General features: G+C 34.0%; 1 protein-coding gene across 2 annotated transcripts in view; it reads left to right on the forward strand.

The window, feature by feature from the left end:
• The window catches only part of KHDRBS2 (KH RNA binding domain containing, signal transduction associated 2), a 133333-nt gene that overhangs the window by 69634 nt on the left and 46999 nt on the right, over positions 1-16700 (forward strand). For both annotated transcript variants that reach the window (XR_008351021.1, XM_053458740.1), the window contains exon 4: positions 11238-11384. Coding sequence is in view for 1 of the 2 variants with exons in the window: in XM_053458740.1 (XP_053314715.1) it covers positions 11238-11384 (147 nt within the window). In the remaining variant the exon portion in view is untranslated. The remainder of the gene's footprint in view (positions 1-11237; positions 11385-16700) is intronic.

Raw genomic sequence — 16700 nt, forward strand, 5'->3', positions numbered from 1 at the left:
AAATGTGTCTTGCCTGCTCACTCATGTTTTCTTTAACAATGGTACATATATTACCAATTCTTCAAGAGTATACAAACTTTTGAGCACAACTGTATATATACTAATATAAGTGTGTGGCTGGGTATGTTAGTGTGTGTGAGTGTGTCTGGATATGTTAGTGTGAGTGTCAGTGTTGTTATCTGGATGTATGTGTTAGTGTGCATTAGTGTGTCTGATTAAGTTAGAATGAATATCTGGTTGTGTGAGTTTCTGGGCATATTCGTATAGGGTCCAGGTGTTCATGTTTGTTAGTGTGTGTTAAATGTCTAGTAGTGTTAGTGTGCGTGTGTCTTGGTGTGTGTGTGCATGTGTGTTATTGCCTCATTCTGTTAATGTGAGTGCATGGATGTGTGTCTGTTACTATAAGTGTGGATTGTGTGTAGCTGTAAATGTCTGGTGTGTGTTAGTGTGAGTGCCCCCCCCCCCGAAGTCAGGCTCTGGACACGTCCCTGGGATACTTCCTCTTATTTTATAAACTTCTCTAGCAATGTTGATATGAATATTACCTTGACTTAATGTCAGAGATAAATCTCCAGTATAGAATAGCAATCATTGCATGTATTGCAATGGAAAAAAATAAGATGAAAAACAGATATCTTATTTCACATTAACTGAGATAAAATCAATCACTGATTCTATCTAATTGTTTTAAATTTTAATCTAACAGTGAACTGCTTTTCAATTACTTGTGATAAATGTATCTCCACCATTGAATCTAGCTCAATCTACGGTTTAGTCTAAAAAAATAAATAAAGGGTACTAGTATTAGAAGAAGCTTTAGGATAAGTGTTAACAGTAGTGGGACTAGTAGTTGAAGTTTTGGAAATATTACTATTAATAGTACCTGTAACCATACTAGTAGAAATTCTACATGAATATTATTACTAGTAAGTTTAGATGTAATAATTGTTTTTTTCAATACTTCTATAATTTAAAGGAAACACATGCTTTCTTGAATGTCTTCAATATATATAATTTCATTAAAAAAAATAATTGTATTAAGTACAGTGTGTTTGTTTTCAATGGGTTTCAACTATACGTTATTTGCAATGACCAGCAAGTTCTACAGTTGAATAGCAAAACATTTAAATTCAGCATTCATAGAGAAAGAAATAATCACCAGCATACTCCATGGGAACAATTACATGGGAATAGTATTACAACCCATCCTTTCAGAAAAAGTTCATGTTTAATTGCTGATGCACTAAAGTAGCTATATTGAAAGACTTAATCTTATCCCTGGCCCTGGTTATTGTGTTTATTAGTGTTTCCAATTTTACGATGCCCTTAAGGGTTTGTGTTTGCAGTATTGCTTAATTTCCTTTAAACACATACCCTCTATGTTGTCCTCATTTCATTCTATGTATATTTTGCATATACGGTATAATTTCAACTGATCAAGAATAGTGAAAATGATAGAGTTTCTTTTGCCACTGATGGTAAAATACTGTTTTTCAGACCAAAATATTCCCGGAGAAGCTTGTTTTGTTACTGTGTAGCTATCAGGTTAACACCACCAGTTCTGCTCAGGAAGATGATTTGTGAACACACAAAAGGGACACAGAGAAATCTATCTTAGGTGCTTTAAGTTGAGTGTGGACTTGGGTAATTGCATTTCATATTTTGATTTTAGGGAAGATTAGAGCATAACTTTAGTAGGAATGAGTCAAGGTTGCACTGATTTTACAATTTTCACATAAAAGTGCTCTGTGTGTTTGTGTGACATTCATCATTTTGCATATGTCATCTTATTTACATCATAATAATAATTTTAAAAGATAATTACAGTGGGAATGTATAAGGTTGTATAAACAATCTCGCTTAAGAAGTCCACTAAGGTGTTTTATGGTATTACATGATAGGTTTGACATGTAATTTAATGCTCTTTAAATTTTTTTTTCTTGTATGAACTGGATTTCGAAATTTGAATCTGTTAGTCCCAAGCACAAAATCTATCAATTCCCATCATGTGATGCACAAATGTCATTCATATCTTATTCCTGGTTTATTCCATTTTGCACATTTGTGATGAACAACAGCTCATATTACCCTAATTTGCTTAAACGTAAAAAAAAAAAAATATTTGAAAAGTCTAGTTAATTATTTTCACTACATTTCCTGTAATAATTAAATTTAGGCAGCTATAACTTTTGTCACATAATTTGATTTTCAAATTGATTTGACAGAAATAGAAATTCATGTTTGCCTAATTAAAATGTGCAAAATGTGTTATGTCTGTAAAGTGTGTGTTAAAATTAAAATTCATGGAAACCATATGTCCGAGGTAGGTAGTTTATCTACAGTAACTATATGTAGCGGGAGAATATATAGCTACAATATATATATATATATATATATATATATATATATATATATACACCCTGTGTGTACCAAAACTTTACAAAAGCTAAAAAAAAAGTAATGCAAAGGTTTATCAATTATAAAGTATATCTATTTTTACAGAATAAATGTTGTTTTAGTCCAGAGGGAAATATTATATTTATTATTTGTCTCAGACACTGAGACATTTTTATAGCCCTTCACATTTCATTGGCAAAGTCTGCCTATCCATCTATTCAATGTATTTAGCTCAACATGTTGAAATGGAAACTATGTCATAAATCAACAAACTTTTACAATTGAAATCCAAGCTACTAGTAAGTAAAAAGCAGCATACAGGTTCTGTTCAAAAAAACTCTTACCGCAAAAGAACCCTTTGATAAGAAATCTGAGTGTACTTTGTGAAAACTACGACAATAATTGGCTATCGACATGTTGCTAACAAGGTTTCTGTGATAGATGGCATCTAGGATATCTGTATTTAAATCTGTAACTTCATTATTCTCTACACAATGCAAAAAAATCCAGTCACTTTTTTTTAAATTGCTTTCTTTCCTTTGACCGAACTCTAATGTATACATATCTGTATGTATTTCAACACATTTTTCATATAATATCAAGATATCTGATTTGAGGCAAGTAGAAACATGTCAAAAATGAGTGTTACAAGTAAAGATGAGCAGATTTGATGTTGGATGTTGGATGTTTACTTGCACCACTCTAGAAGCAAGAAAAGGAAAGTCGTCTAAGAGTAATCTACAATACTGTAATGCAACCTGATATATGTGATATATGTTTTTGTTTATGTAATGTAAGCTTATTAACCCCTTAATGACAAAGCCCGTACATGTACAGGCTCAAAATGAATTGTTTTCAATGGGTTTAGGAACAGCCCATTGTCCTTAAGGGGTTAATAGTAAAGATAATCTCTATATTTCATAGAACCATTTTTTGTTAATAACAGTAAAGCAAGGGTCCATATTTGTTAAGCATAAATACCATGTAAACCTTCTTTTATTTTGCTGCAGATGTTCTTAATAGCTTCAGTAGGAGAAGACACATGTTCCTCTTAGCTGACACTAACCATGAATGTATTACATTGTTGGATTCATACTGGGTATTAACACTGACAAACAACAAAATGCTTAATAGAATCTTGATAGCTAGCTACCCAGACAACATGCACTCTCATAACATATAGGTAATATTATAAATTTACACATAAAATGGAATATACAGATATTCCCTGCTTTATGTAAGTAGATCTTTCAGCAACCTTATGTGTAAGCATAGTATTCTGTACCAATTTGTATTTCTATGTTTCCCTTAAAAGGCAGTTCTAAATGATACATGCATGTTATAACAATCTTATGTTAACAATAACATAACCAAGATTTTACTGTATTTTCAGTATACAAATACAACTGTACCCTATTTTAAGATGTGTTTATTGTGGTATCCTATATTGGAATTAGAGAGGTATATTTATGTTATGTTGTTAATTGTTAAAGTGTTACAAGTTCATTCAGAAGCATAAACTAGTGTCCGAGTTCCAGGAAGATTCTTGAAAAACAATTTTTCAGTGACCGCTCTGTGCCCCTCTATCTCTTCTGTTACCTGACCCCACTGCTGTCTCACTGCTGTCCCACTGCTGTCTCACTGCTCCCCCTACAGGTCTTCAGCAAGGTTAGTGATTAAGAAGAGGTGAGGGGGATAGATAATGAGAATGGGTAGAGATATATAGCGAAAGAGGAGAGAGATAGTAAAAACAAATTAAAAGAGTTCTGGGCAGGTTCTATTAGTGCAATTAGTACAAGTCCAGTGCATGTAACCTGGGCGCTAGGCAAGTCCTTTGGATGCAACTTGGGTACTCTTTAAGTCACGTGGATGCAATATGGGTACTGGGCAAGTCCTGTGCATGCAACCTGGGTGATGGGTAAGTCTTTTGGTTGAAACTTGGGTGCTGAGTAAGTCCTGTGGATTTGTGGATCTGGCTCATGGGGCAAGTCCCATGTGTGGAATCTGTGTGCTGGGGCAAGTCATATGTGTTCAATATGTGTGCTATTCAAGGCAAGCAGGAGGTAAGGGCACATATTTAGCCTCACTGATGTCATACATGCGCCCGCCATGCTCTCTTAGGCATGCATGAGTTCCCACGAGCATGTGAGTGAGCGAAGCAAGCATATATATATATATATATATATAAAGTCCAAAGATAATTACCGGCACTCCAGGGACTTTGCAAATGACCACACAAACAACTTCGGTTTTTAAGTCAACGTTTCAGTCTTGTTTATTACAGACTTTCATCAGGACATGACATAAACAAGACTGAAACGTTGACTTAAAAACCGAAGTTGTTTGTGTGGTCATTTGCAAAGTCCCTGGAGTGCCGGTAATTATTTTTGGACTTTATATTATTTACTGCTGCAGTTATTTGGCACCGGGCAGAAATTTGGCATTTGGAGTGCAATTGTTAATTTTGGACTTATATATATATATCATAAAAATTATATAACATCAATTCATCCAAATCTCTGAAAAGACGAGGGAACCCCCCAACAAAACAAAAGGAAACTAAGCAAAGTTTTTGTTTGAATTTTGATGGTTCTTTCACTTGCTCTCTCACACTCTCACTCACTCTCTTATTCTCTTATTTACGGTCTCTTGCACTCTCATTCACTCTTTCTCACGCTCACTCTGCCTACCTACTCCACCAACTGCTTCTGTGTAAAAGAGCACGAGAGAGTGAATTAGAATGAGTTACAACAAATTTAGTTTCCGAATGTAAAATGTCCCTCGATTTTCATCTGAACCAAAAGGGCTGAAAACAAAATTTGTTGTCTGAATATGAATGGACTAAATACGAAATGAAAATTTTGTCTGAATTGTTTTTTGTTTATTTACACAAGCCTATTACATTCTTAATTCATGTGTGTTTTGCAGCATAACCACCTTTTCATTTAATATCATCTGCAGAGCACCAAGCGTGCTGTGGTTTTAAAAATGTAGCAGACAGTATTGGGAGCTCGTGTATTTATTCCAGAGTCTAAGTTTATTAAAAACAATATCCCGTAGTGTCTGTAGTTAATTTTGGCAGTTATCAGTTCTGATAGAGATTCTGCTGAGAAAGATTTGGAGACCTGCCAGGAACATGACAATTCTCAAACAAAGTACAAACATCCATGCAATTGTGCTGAATTCCATTAAGAATGTTGTATCTTGGTTAGTGGTATTACAGTTAATTTGAATAGTGTTCTTTAAACCATGTTCACAATAAAAGTTCACCGTGGTACTAGCTGAGCCAGCATAATCACAGAACAGCACCTTTTTAATGTGTTAATGGTGATATATTCTTTGCCAACAGATAAATGCATTTAGCCTGGTATGGTTGGAAATCAGTTTATGGTTTTGGTTGGAAGTATATGTGTCTGTTGGACTTATTTTAAATATAAGATATTTAAAAACATAAGCATGTTGGTTTTATTTTTGGTTTGCTAATATATTTCTAGCAAGGGCGTTTGATACCTAGTTTTAATAAATGTGTGCCAGTTTTACTCATATATGTTATTAGAGTTCTTAATTGGACCTATAAAAGACTAGCTGTTTTTAGACAAATACTCAAAAGATAATTATTTTCTGCAAACTGAATGATTTGTGATTCTTTATGAAAAGGGAACTCCCATGCAATACTAAATATTTTTCTTTGAGCATTAAATAGAATGCTATATACAGGGATGTATTTAAAAATACCTATATTTATTTTATACGAATTAACTGTGTTTATCTGCAAATGTGGAGGCTGCTATTGCTGACGTTTGGGTGACTTTTCCTACTAAATACCTCCTTGAGCTCACTATTCTAGTAAAGAAGCCTTGCTTGTGGAATTAAACCCTTAGCTCTTTAGATTTTTATTAGTCAGAGTGTTTGTGTCAGGCTAACTAAGCTATTCTTTTGTTTAGCAAAGGTAGCATCAAAAGTAGCTAGTCTGTACATCTTGGACTAAGATAACAATGCTAGAATACATTCAAAGGAGTATTTTGCATCCCTCTGAAAATATCATGCGAACACTAGTACTGTTTTAATACCTTTATGCCCCTTAGGACAAACCGGTACATCCTTTAATCCAGTTTGCCCATTAGGACATACCTGTATGTCCTGACATGGAAGATCAGGCTGGACTCTCCCCTGTTGACAAAACCCATCATCGAAGCCTATTGTGTGTAATGATACTTGTCGTGATTGCCAGTTCACCATAATATAAGGAATGCCTGACTACAAGATTAGACATTTCCTATCGGGCGGGGTCAGTGCTGGTACCAGAGCTTCACTAAAGGACAGACTCAGTAGTGTATCGAGCCATGCTTACTGATCACAGTGTGATCAGCACAGAAACATCAGGAGGAGGCAAGGGAGATTTTCTAATTTTATTATATGATAAATGAAATTATAGGAGGAAAAATGAAATAATAAAATAAATAAACAAAATGTATGGGGAGCCCAGTGATCTCAATCAATACAATAATAAAAATAATTTAAAAATAACTTTTTTTAAGTGCCCCAGTATCCCTTAGCCCTATCACTACAAGTAATATATATATATAGAACATATATCATAACATAAATTATATAGCATCAATTGGGTTACTGTTCAGCTGTGCCAGCTACTGTGTGTAACAAATTCTAGGTAACATTGCAGGGTGGGGAAATCCTATTTTTTAATAGTATTTTCTATTCATTATCACTAATAATTATTATGATTTATGTATTTCTATGATTTCAAAGGGAGACCCTGCTGTGGATAAAACAATTTATAATTTGTGTTGGTACATCACATATGGAAAAGGCGAATCATGTTTTAACAAACATATGGTAAAAATCTCTTAAGCAATAAAATTTCTTTGTGGCAAACATATATAGAGATTATTTCCATTTTGTGGGAGTAAGTATAGAATTTCTCCTTGGTTGTTCACGGGTTTTAGCTCCAGCCTTAGGGTAATTCTAAATCTATCTGCTAGGGGACAATGTCCCCAAGAACTGAATGCACAAATATGTAGATACCTGAAAATGGGGCTGGCTATGTAGCACAGTAAGTAGGAGTGTTTCTGAGTACTGCTTGTTTTGCTGAAATTGATACATAAGAAAAGCCACAATTTGCTCTTTAGTATGCAAGGTGCTATATTTACTAAATGTAGCTATAGCAGAGTCTTCCCAAATATCTAAAATCTTTTCTTGACCAGTACAAAAATCCCAGAATAAAATTACATTTTCCTATGTTTTTGTTTTCTGTTTTATAGTTCTGTGATCAGTTATTGTAAATTAATGATAAAACCTTTTCTCAAAAGGCAGCAGATTATCTTGGATTGTAACACTCAATCACTCCCTATGTTTCCTGTTTCCTTTTTGAATAAATTTCAATTATTTATAGCAAGTATTTAAATCTGTGCATTTTTTTTTATTCATAGCTTGATTAAGGCTCACAAGGGAAGTGATAAATTATTTTAATCTTTTTAATGAGTTAGCGCAATAGTGAATTTTCCACTGTGAAAATGAAAGCAACATTTACTTTGCATTAATTTATTGTGTACACAATAAAACAGTTAAAAAGAACACACTGGAGGCCAGCAAATTTGGAATTTTTAATAACAAAGAGATCTGAGGGTTGGTTTTTCGGGCATATAAAATTAGAATATAGGATTTAATGATTAATTTTTTTTAATATATATATATATATATATATATTATTGTTATATTTTATTATATGAATTATTATAGCTCTATAGCTTTCTATAGGGCAAATAATAAAATGAATTTGTACAATGTGATTAATATCTTCCGAGTAGTAGAACGTATTGCTGTATTAGTATTGTACTACTTTATTATAAAACTTTGAAATGTTTTTTTGCTGTTTGTGTGTAGTAAAAAATAGAACTAAAAAAGAAAATCAGAGAAATGACCCTAGGCTGACAAAACAGGGTTGTGTTCCTAGTGGGGGATTTTAGAGGTTAGGGAATGGGGTAAGGGGTAGGGCCAGAGTTCTGTTAGTGGAACGTGAAAGTATTAGATACGGTTATGATTAAGTTACAGTTACTGTATATTGATAGGGATAATGCTCAAATTAGGCCTCTGGCTATTGAACAATGAGACATATGAATGATAAGAGACCTAAAGGGTGATTAATCAGTGAGAACCTAGCATTTTATTTGGTTAAATCTAATCTAGTCAGATCACTTGTAAGTAACAAGTTTAGGCCATTGACATTGATATGTGAGAGCAACCAATAATCAGTGACCTAAAGTGTCACTGAATAATAAATTGTTTTCTTTGTGTTAATAACTTATGTGTGTGTTCTCAGTGCTAGATTTGTTGTTAGAAACTATTTCATTTCTGGTGCTCCCTGCAACGTGATTTGTTCCCCACAAGCTTTTGGACAGTGAAAACACAACCGTTAACAAGGGAAGGTGTATGTATCACAAGTGTTTGCATGAATCAATTGGGCAGCAGGGAAGGGTTTTGGATGGTCCTAAACTGGAACTGAAGAACCCCAGGGCTCACTACAACAGATGGATAGTAGTTATGTGTGTGTCCTGGTCTTTTTTCCACCCTGGTACATAGTTGACGTCACTTGGTGTTATCTTGTACTGTGTTTGTTGACACAAATAGTAGTGGTCGGCCATGCCTTTGGATGCTAGCCAGACACTCATGGCTTGGTCGAATATTCAAGAACTTAAGCCATCATCTTGTTTACAATGTCTCTTTACCATCTTTATCTCGTATCGGCAGCTGTCTGTGCTATGTTTACTACAATGTAACGTGTCAAACACTCACCGGTCACTTTATTAGGTACACCTTGCTAGTACTGGGTTGGACCCCCTTTTTCCTTCAGAACTTCCTTCATTCTTCGTGGCATACTTTCTACAAGGTGCTGAAAATATTCCTCAGAGATTTTGGTCAATATGGACATGATGGCATCACGCAGTTGCTGCAGATTTGTTGGCTGGACATCCATGATACGAATCTCCCGTTCCACCACATCCCAAAAGAGCTCTATTGGATTGAGACCTTGTGACTGTGGAGGCCATCGGAGTACAGTGAACTCATTGTCATGTTCAAGAAACCAGACCAGGCAACGTTCTTCCAGTCTCCCATTGTCCAATTGTGCCAGGCTCAACAAAATTTTTTTTTTAGCAGCTGGGGCTGAATTCTTTTTTTTGCTCTACCTGACCTTGGCTTAGTATCAAGAGAACAATACATTTCTTAACAGTACTGACTGTCTTTTTCAAGGCTTTGGATATCTTTTATATCCTTTTCCATCTTTATAAAGTTTCATTACTGTGTTACTCAGGTCTTTCTTTTCTGTTCCCCATGACTCAGTATCTAGCCTGCTCAGTGCATCCACGTGAGACCTAACAAACTTTTGATTGGGACCATTTGGGTGATATGTGTTATCATTCTGATTTAAAAAGGAACCGAACAACTATGTGATAATACATGGCTTCACCTGATCACCTGAAATAAAAAAAAAACAGTTTTTTGCATGATCAGTCAGATTTTTAAAATTCATGCCAACATTTCATAATTTCTGCCAGGACATGCAAACTTTTGAGCACAACTGTAGGTACAAAAGCATTTGCCAGAGGGCCAAATATGTGTAAATAGGAGATGCCACATGTAGTTGCTCAGGACAAGTAGCCCCAGGAAGCCAGATCAGGTACACAGTACAGGTAGGCAGCCAATGGCGAGTCTGGTACACTAAGCAGGAAGTCAGATAGAACCAAGGTTGGTACACAGAGCAAGTGATCAGGATAGCCAGATATGGCACACAGTTTAGGTCAGCAAAGTGCAAAATCACAAGGTGGAGAGTAGTCAGACAGGCCAGGAGTTTAAACAATGCTTCAGGATACAGATAAGCATCAAAAGACCACACAGAAGTATAGTCGTTCCGGGTCTTTATATCCGGCACTGGACTTGCCCATAGGGTATTTTATATAACACCTCCAGGTTTATTAAACTACTCTTGGCCCACCAGGAACAAGAGGAAGGGGGGTTGTTAAGAGGTTAATTGGTTGCTACTGGGGACCCCTTTTTTGTGCTTTCTTTTTTTACATTTATTTATTTTAAGTGTAAAAAAGGGGGTGTAAAATAAGTCATATCACAGCCTCCTGGGGATGCCAAACTTAGTTCCAACCCACAAGCAACTATAGGTTATGGAATTCGAAGAGCAAATTTTAGTTGGATTTAGTGAATTTTTGAGTTGCACCTTTATTTAACCCTTTCTTTCACGAATGCACTCACATTTAGTGAAAAGGTCACATAGTCATATTGCAGCTATCATATGCAAACCTATACAGTTGAAGCTACTTTTTTGCTTGTTAATTCTTTAGTTAATCTTTAGATTATGTTACTTTTCCATTTTTATACAGTGCTACTGACCCTAATGTTATTATGCGAAATTGAGTTTTCGTTCCATAATAATATTATTTTAGGCATGCAGCTTTTTCAAATTTTTCCTCATCATGTACAGTTATGAATTTTTCATCAGATATACGCTAATGATCCAACTTCTCTTGTTCACTATCATTGCAGTTGTCAGTTGAAGTCAAGCAATCACTAGCTAGTTTAAATCTAAAATATTTAAGTGTGGAACATTAATAAGCCATATGCAATTACTTTATGTTGAAAATCTTAAATAACCTAATTGAATCCATAATGAGGAATGCTTATAATTTAATATATTTCAAATTTCTCTGAGCTGTATGTACTTTGTTCTCAATTTTTTTTTCTATAGAAGTTGCGTCTTATTGCTATAAATCAATGTGATACAAATGATTCTCATTCTTATAAATGACATCTTTCAGGAAGAAGAATTAAGGAAGAGTGGGGAAGCGAAATATGCACACTTGAGTGATGAACTTCATGTATTAATTGAAGTGTTTGCTCCACCGGGAGAAGCTTATTCACGCATGAGTCATGCTTTAGAAGAGATTAAAAAATTCCTTGTTCCGGTAAATGTCACCCATTTTTTTTAAATTGTATTAACTTATTGTGCTGTTAATAACCTATCTATAAGATGTATGTCAGAGTCATAGTTATGTCACAATAACTATATTTCTGATGTAGAATAAGACTGTACATATGAAATTTGATCATCTCACATAAATTGCAAAACTTGCTTTAGTGTTTTTATTTCAATAATAAGTTAGTTATATCTTAAAACAAAATCCAAAATATTACACAATATAAACACATCCTATTTTTATTTGTTTTTTTTTTATTTTAGGCATTTAGTTTATTTACTTTAATTCTGCTTAACTTTGTGTACTGACATCATCAACCTGACGCCATATGCAAATTGTTCTCTCTCCAAAGTATATTAATGTAATGCAGAAATTCATTATTATTATAATTATTATTATTATGATGAGGGAATTATGCTTCAGAATTGAAAGTCCCCCCCAATCTATAAATCTGTCATCAGTTTAGCTAGAATAAAGCATGCCATTTAAATGTTTTACCTCTTATCCCAAATAGGGATCCAAAAGAAAATACCAGGATGTGGATTCTTGCATAAAGTATAAAGAACTGTGACATTGTGTAAAATCATACTTGGGATCTCTTCATATTTTTTATGAGGCTCAGGAAAACATAACTCATTACTGGGCCTCTGTTGGTGTATGTTGGTTTAAGAATTAAGCTTTGCTCTGCTGGCTCCTCTCCACAGTCAGCCCACTCTCCACTCAAATCTTACCATATTCTGTCCACTTTCAATTGTTTTTGGGCTAACCCCACCACTACATGTGGCTAGTTCTGCCTAATTAAATAGACACACCCCCTGGAGGGCCATCCTTGAAAGTCCCCACAAATTTTACTATCCTTCTAACTATTAATGTATAGCAAGGTGTGCTATGCGTTTTACTGCTTGTGAAACATTGGGATACTTTGACTTTTTAAAAAAATTATACTGGCAAGCAACAAACTTATGCACAAATACTTCTTTTGTAATATATCTACAGATGTGTATGAAAAAAAATATTTAATATCACTTTTTCAGATTTGTACTATATTTGTATGTGATTTAATTTGTGTTTATACCAGAAACAGTATACTGTTTTGCTTTCTAACTGGCAAGCCATCATCCTGATGGCACACATTGTTCTCTTCTGGGTTGTTCATGGACCTTGCAGCAAGGGGAAATTTGGGAGTGAAACTTATGTCACTCAATAACAATGATTCACACTGAAGTAATATTGTCTCTAGTGGCTGATTGGTTTATCAAATGTTTACCTTGGTCCTGGTTCCCTAGGTTGATATAACGTCTTTGACCTATGACTCTTAACTGCTATGGTAGAACCCTATAGACTGCTTGAAGAATTGTCTGTAATGCATACATACATGAACACCTTTTGATCTAGATGTAGAATTGTTTTTCTTTCTGTTAAGAGGATGCTTCTCTGTTTATTTGTTCATAATCGCAAGAGGTGGTTTTGTTGAGGAGATAGGATGCTTGAGCTATAATGTTTCATTATATGTATCTGGGTTATATTTTTGAAGGTATATTCCCCTTTTGGAATTCAATTGAAAATACCAGATTTTTTATTTTACCTGCCATACCAATTAGAGCACTAAACATTCAGCTTGGAAATTCAGTATTTTTTCTCTGAAAGCAAAGGAGCCAAAGGAAAACTCACAAATCACATAGAGCGGTTTCAAGCATATCTGACAATAATATAGCTATGAGCTGTATGTCAGTGTTTCAAATATATAGAAGCATATTCAATTTTACTACAATATCTTTAATGCAAGTAGATTATAAAGGTGATGCAATCACGTTGAGTTTGATGCACCATGCATATTATTAAATCAGCACCTTGTATAGTATGACCCAGAGTGGATTTAGAGATAGAAAACCCCCATATATTTGAGGCAAGCAATCTCTTCTAGCACTATAATCATGTTCCCAAGCGCCACATTCCTCATTCCTGCAGCTAGCTTTACCTAATCTTAATGCCACTAGTAGTCAGTTCATTCAAGGTTCCAAAATTGTTTTTTTCTCTGCACCTTAACAATACTGGAGGAAATAATGTTTTGTAACCAGTGCCTAAATAGTTAGTGAGAGTCCTTTTTTGTAAGACATGTAGACCGCCCACTAAAGACACTTACATTTTTATGACAGATACATTACATAATATGATTGCATCATCTCTTTAATCTAGAAAAATTAAAGATATTATATTATTATTGGATATTTTTCTCTTTTGTTTTTCAGACTGGTGTCATTGTGGAACATACCCTCAGAATTACTTCTTATGCCTCCTGCAAATCAGAACTATTTGTGAGTAGCCATTTGGCTCATTTGTAAGGAATCGAACGACTAATCCAAATTCTATGTGCACTGCACAATGGGCTTGGTTCTATTATTGCCCAGAAACATGTTTTTTTTTTCTTTGTTAAAAAGATTGGTCAGTAAATGAACAATTTTGCCACACCATTTTTATTCGGCCGTTAGCTACTTTAATAGGAAATTGTATTTCTTATGTGCAAAATAACACGTGCAGACTTTTGCATAAACGGACACACTATAGCCACACACATTTCATTAAACCTTTTTGTTGGCACACATACTATTTTGTGGTAGGTGTTGGCTGTTTTTAGCTGTGTGGATACATTGCGACATGCAACAAAGGATGTGATTGTGTTTACATACATCAAGACCTGCTTTAGAAAAGTCTTAAATGATCACCAGAAATGTATCAATCTAACATGCGTTAACTTTTACTTACTAGAATAGGATAGCAAATGCACATTACGTTCACATTTGTTTCTCTAAACATATACAGTATCTACCAGGGGAAGTGAAATCACACATTGGTAACAGATATAGTTTGCAACAGTATTGCACACTGAAACTTTGCAACCATCGTTGACAGTCAATGATGGACAATAGAATAGAATATGTTTTATATTTTAGTTCTACCTTTAGATAAAATTGGCTAATCTAATCACCATGGATGTTTTAGTGCTACAGAAGCTAGTGAATTATCACGTCTGCATTCTCGTACCATTGTTCCTCTGATTTTTCCTTGTTGCTCATAGCAAAGTTTCTTGCATTCACATTTACTAATGATGAGAGAACCTTCTGGAAGTGTTACCAGGAAGGTTGCTTAATTGATGTGGGACTTTAAGGATAAGTGGGTACACGGTAGATTTGCAACAATGGAATTTTAGAACATGTTATCAAATGGGAATACCGGACTGGATCATTCTGAAAAATAATACGCACATATTTTATGCATTTTGATTAATTTGGTATTACAAATTGATATTAAAATGATTTTTTTAACAATGGGAGCTTACTATAGACATATTTATCAGATCAAGCACATTTTTTGTAACATATTTATTAAAAAATAATCTAGTTTTAGTCTCAGTATGTTCTTGACCATGATTTATATTCCTGTGTTAAAAAGCCTTTCCTCTGTGAAATAATAGGATATTCATATTGTCAAAGTATGTGCCATGAATACAAATATAAATATTTTCCTGTGCATTAATTCTTGCTGTATTTAATTCTTGTTTTTTTTTTTTTCTTTTGCGTGGTCTGCTTACAACAGCTTTGTTTTCACTTCTTACAATACTGCGTTGATTTTTATAAATTCAATATTTTGTATTAATATGATTGGAGTTTTCCATTTATTTTTTAGAGTTCCAGGGAACAAAAATGTGATCAGCTTTGCCTTTTATCATTGTGCTGGAAATATCTTCTTGAAATAATTTTTCTATCCTTTCATTTACATGCATTTCCTTTATGAATTGAATCATTTTTTTAAAGATTGGATTCCTTCTGCCTTCATCACCTTCAATGTAACAACATGAATTTGATGACTTGCTAAAAGCTAATTCTCACAGTTCTAGGAATAGCAAGATAAAAAAAACAGAACCCCAGGTCAGCTTGACACAGAGGTGAAAGGCATATTATTTTGTCCTTACTCCATAAGTCACTCACACCTCTTAAAGCTCTGTGAGTTCATATATATTTGCTACTAGCAATATTTAATTTCTGTTTTAATTCAAAACATATACTGTTAGTAACCTCATAATCAGCTGTTCTTCTAATAAATCATCATTATCATCATCAGAGAACCTAGTGTTTTGGCATTGTATTTTTCATTATGTCAGACTGTTGTGTCATCCATAGTATTATGATATCTTTTAATAAAGTGGGAAACATAGCTCCAAGCTATTAAGATGTACATAAAGCTCCAAATTATTTCCATTCCCTTATTTCTTAAACCGACAAATAACTTATTTGTGAAGTATATAGTTTATTATAATTTTTTTTAAATACTAGTAAATATATATATATATATATATATTGGATGTGTGGGTGATATGAGTGTGTGTGTGCGGTTGGTACACCACAATTATAATTGTAAAATAAGTGGTATTTATTATCTATGTAATCATTGTTACTCACTACAGCAACATATATTTACCAATAAAACTATTCATTATAGTGGAAAGCCACAAGTTTGAATTTATAATGCCTTAATTACATAGTATTTTAGGATTCCAGTTAAATACATGCATTGATTATTACTCTGTTTGAACATAATTATAAATTCTAATAATTTGGCTTGGAACATTATCTTATACATACATATTGATTATACCATGTCAGCACAATTTGTGATTGTCTGTTGACTTTGACAATTTGGTAGTATTTTCAGCCAACCAATAACTCAAGCATCCATTGGTTAATCATTATCAATCACATTACTTACAAAAACGTCAGATACGTTTTAAGTACAATTTGATATTATATGGTTATAACTGAAAACATAAACCATGATTATTTGACTAGTTCTTGACAGAGTAAAAGGAATATTGCAGTTTTTTTTCCATTGGTTGCGGCAAGAAAATGATAATTTAGGTGGGATTTTCCAATTGACTATTATGTTTTCAACCACATTTACTAATTCTTCCAACTACCAATGGGCACCATGTTCTTAAAATTAGATATATTGGTGCCTTCTTTGAAAAATATAATCCAGTTTTTGGATCCTGTGGGATTAGGATTGGTCTTCTTTTGGATAGTTGATTGACAGCTATCCCAAGGCCGCTGTATGCAGTAGATTTATTAGTTTCCCTATGTGTCATAATAGATGCAAGGTACCCAGATGGAAGGCACATATTGTGGGTAAGGTCACAAGCGAATAGGCTGAGGGAGGCAATGTTCAAAAAGAAGTAAAAGTAAAATAAAGCAGCATAACAAATGCTTGTATAAAAAAAATACACCATTGTTTCCATGAATACAGTAAGGC

The sequence above is a fragment of the Spea bombifrons genome, chromosome 3 (assembly GCF_027358695.1).
Source record: "Spea bombifrons isolate aSpeBom1 chromosome 3, aSpeBom1.2.pri, whole genome shotgun sequence".
Classification (NCBI taxonomy): Eukaryota; Metazoa; Chordata; class Amphibia; order Anura; family Pelobatidae; genus Spea; species Spea bombifrons.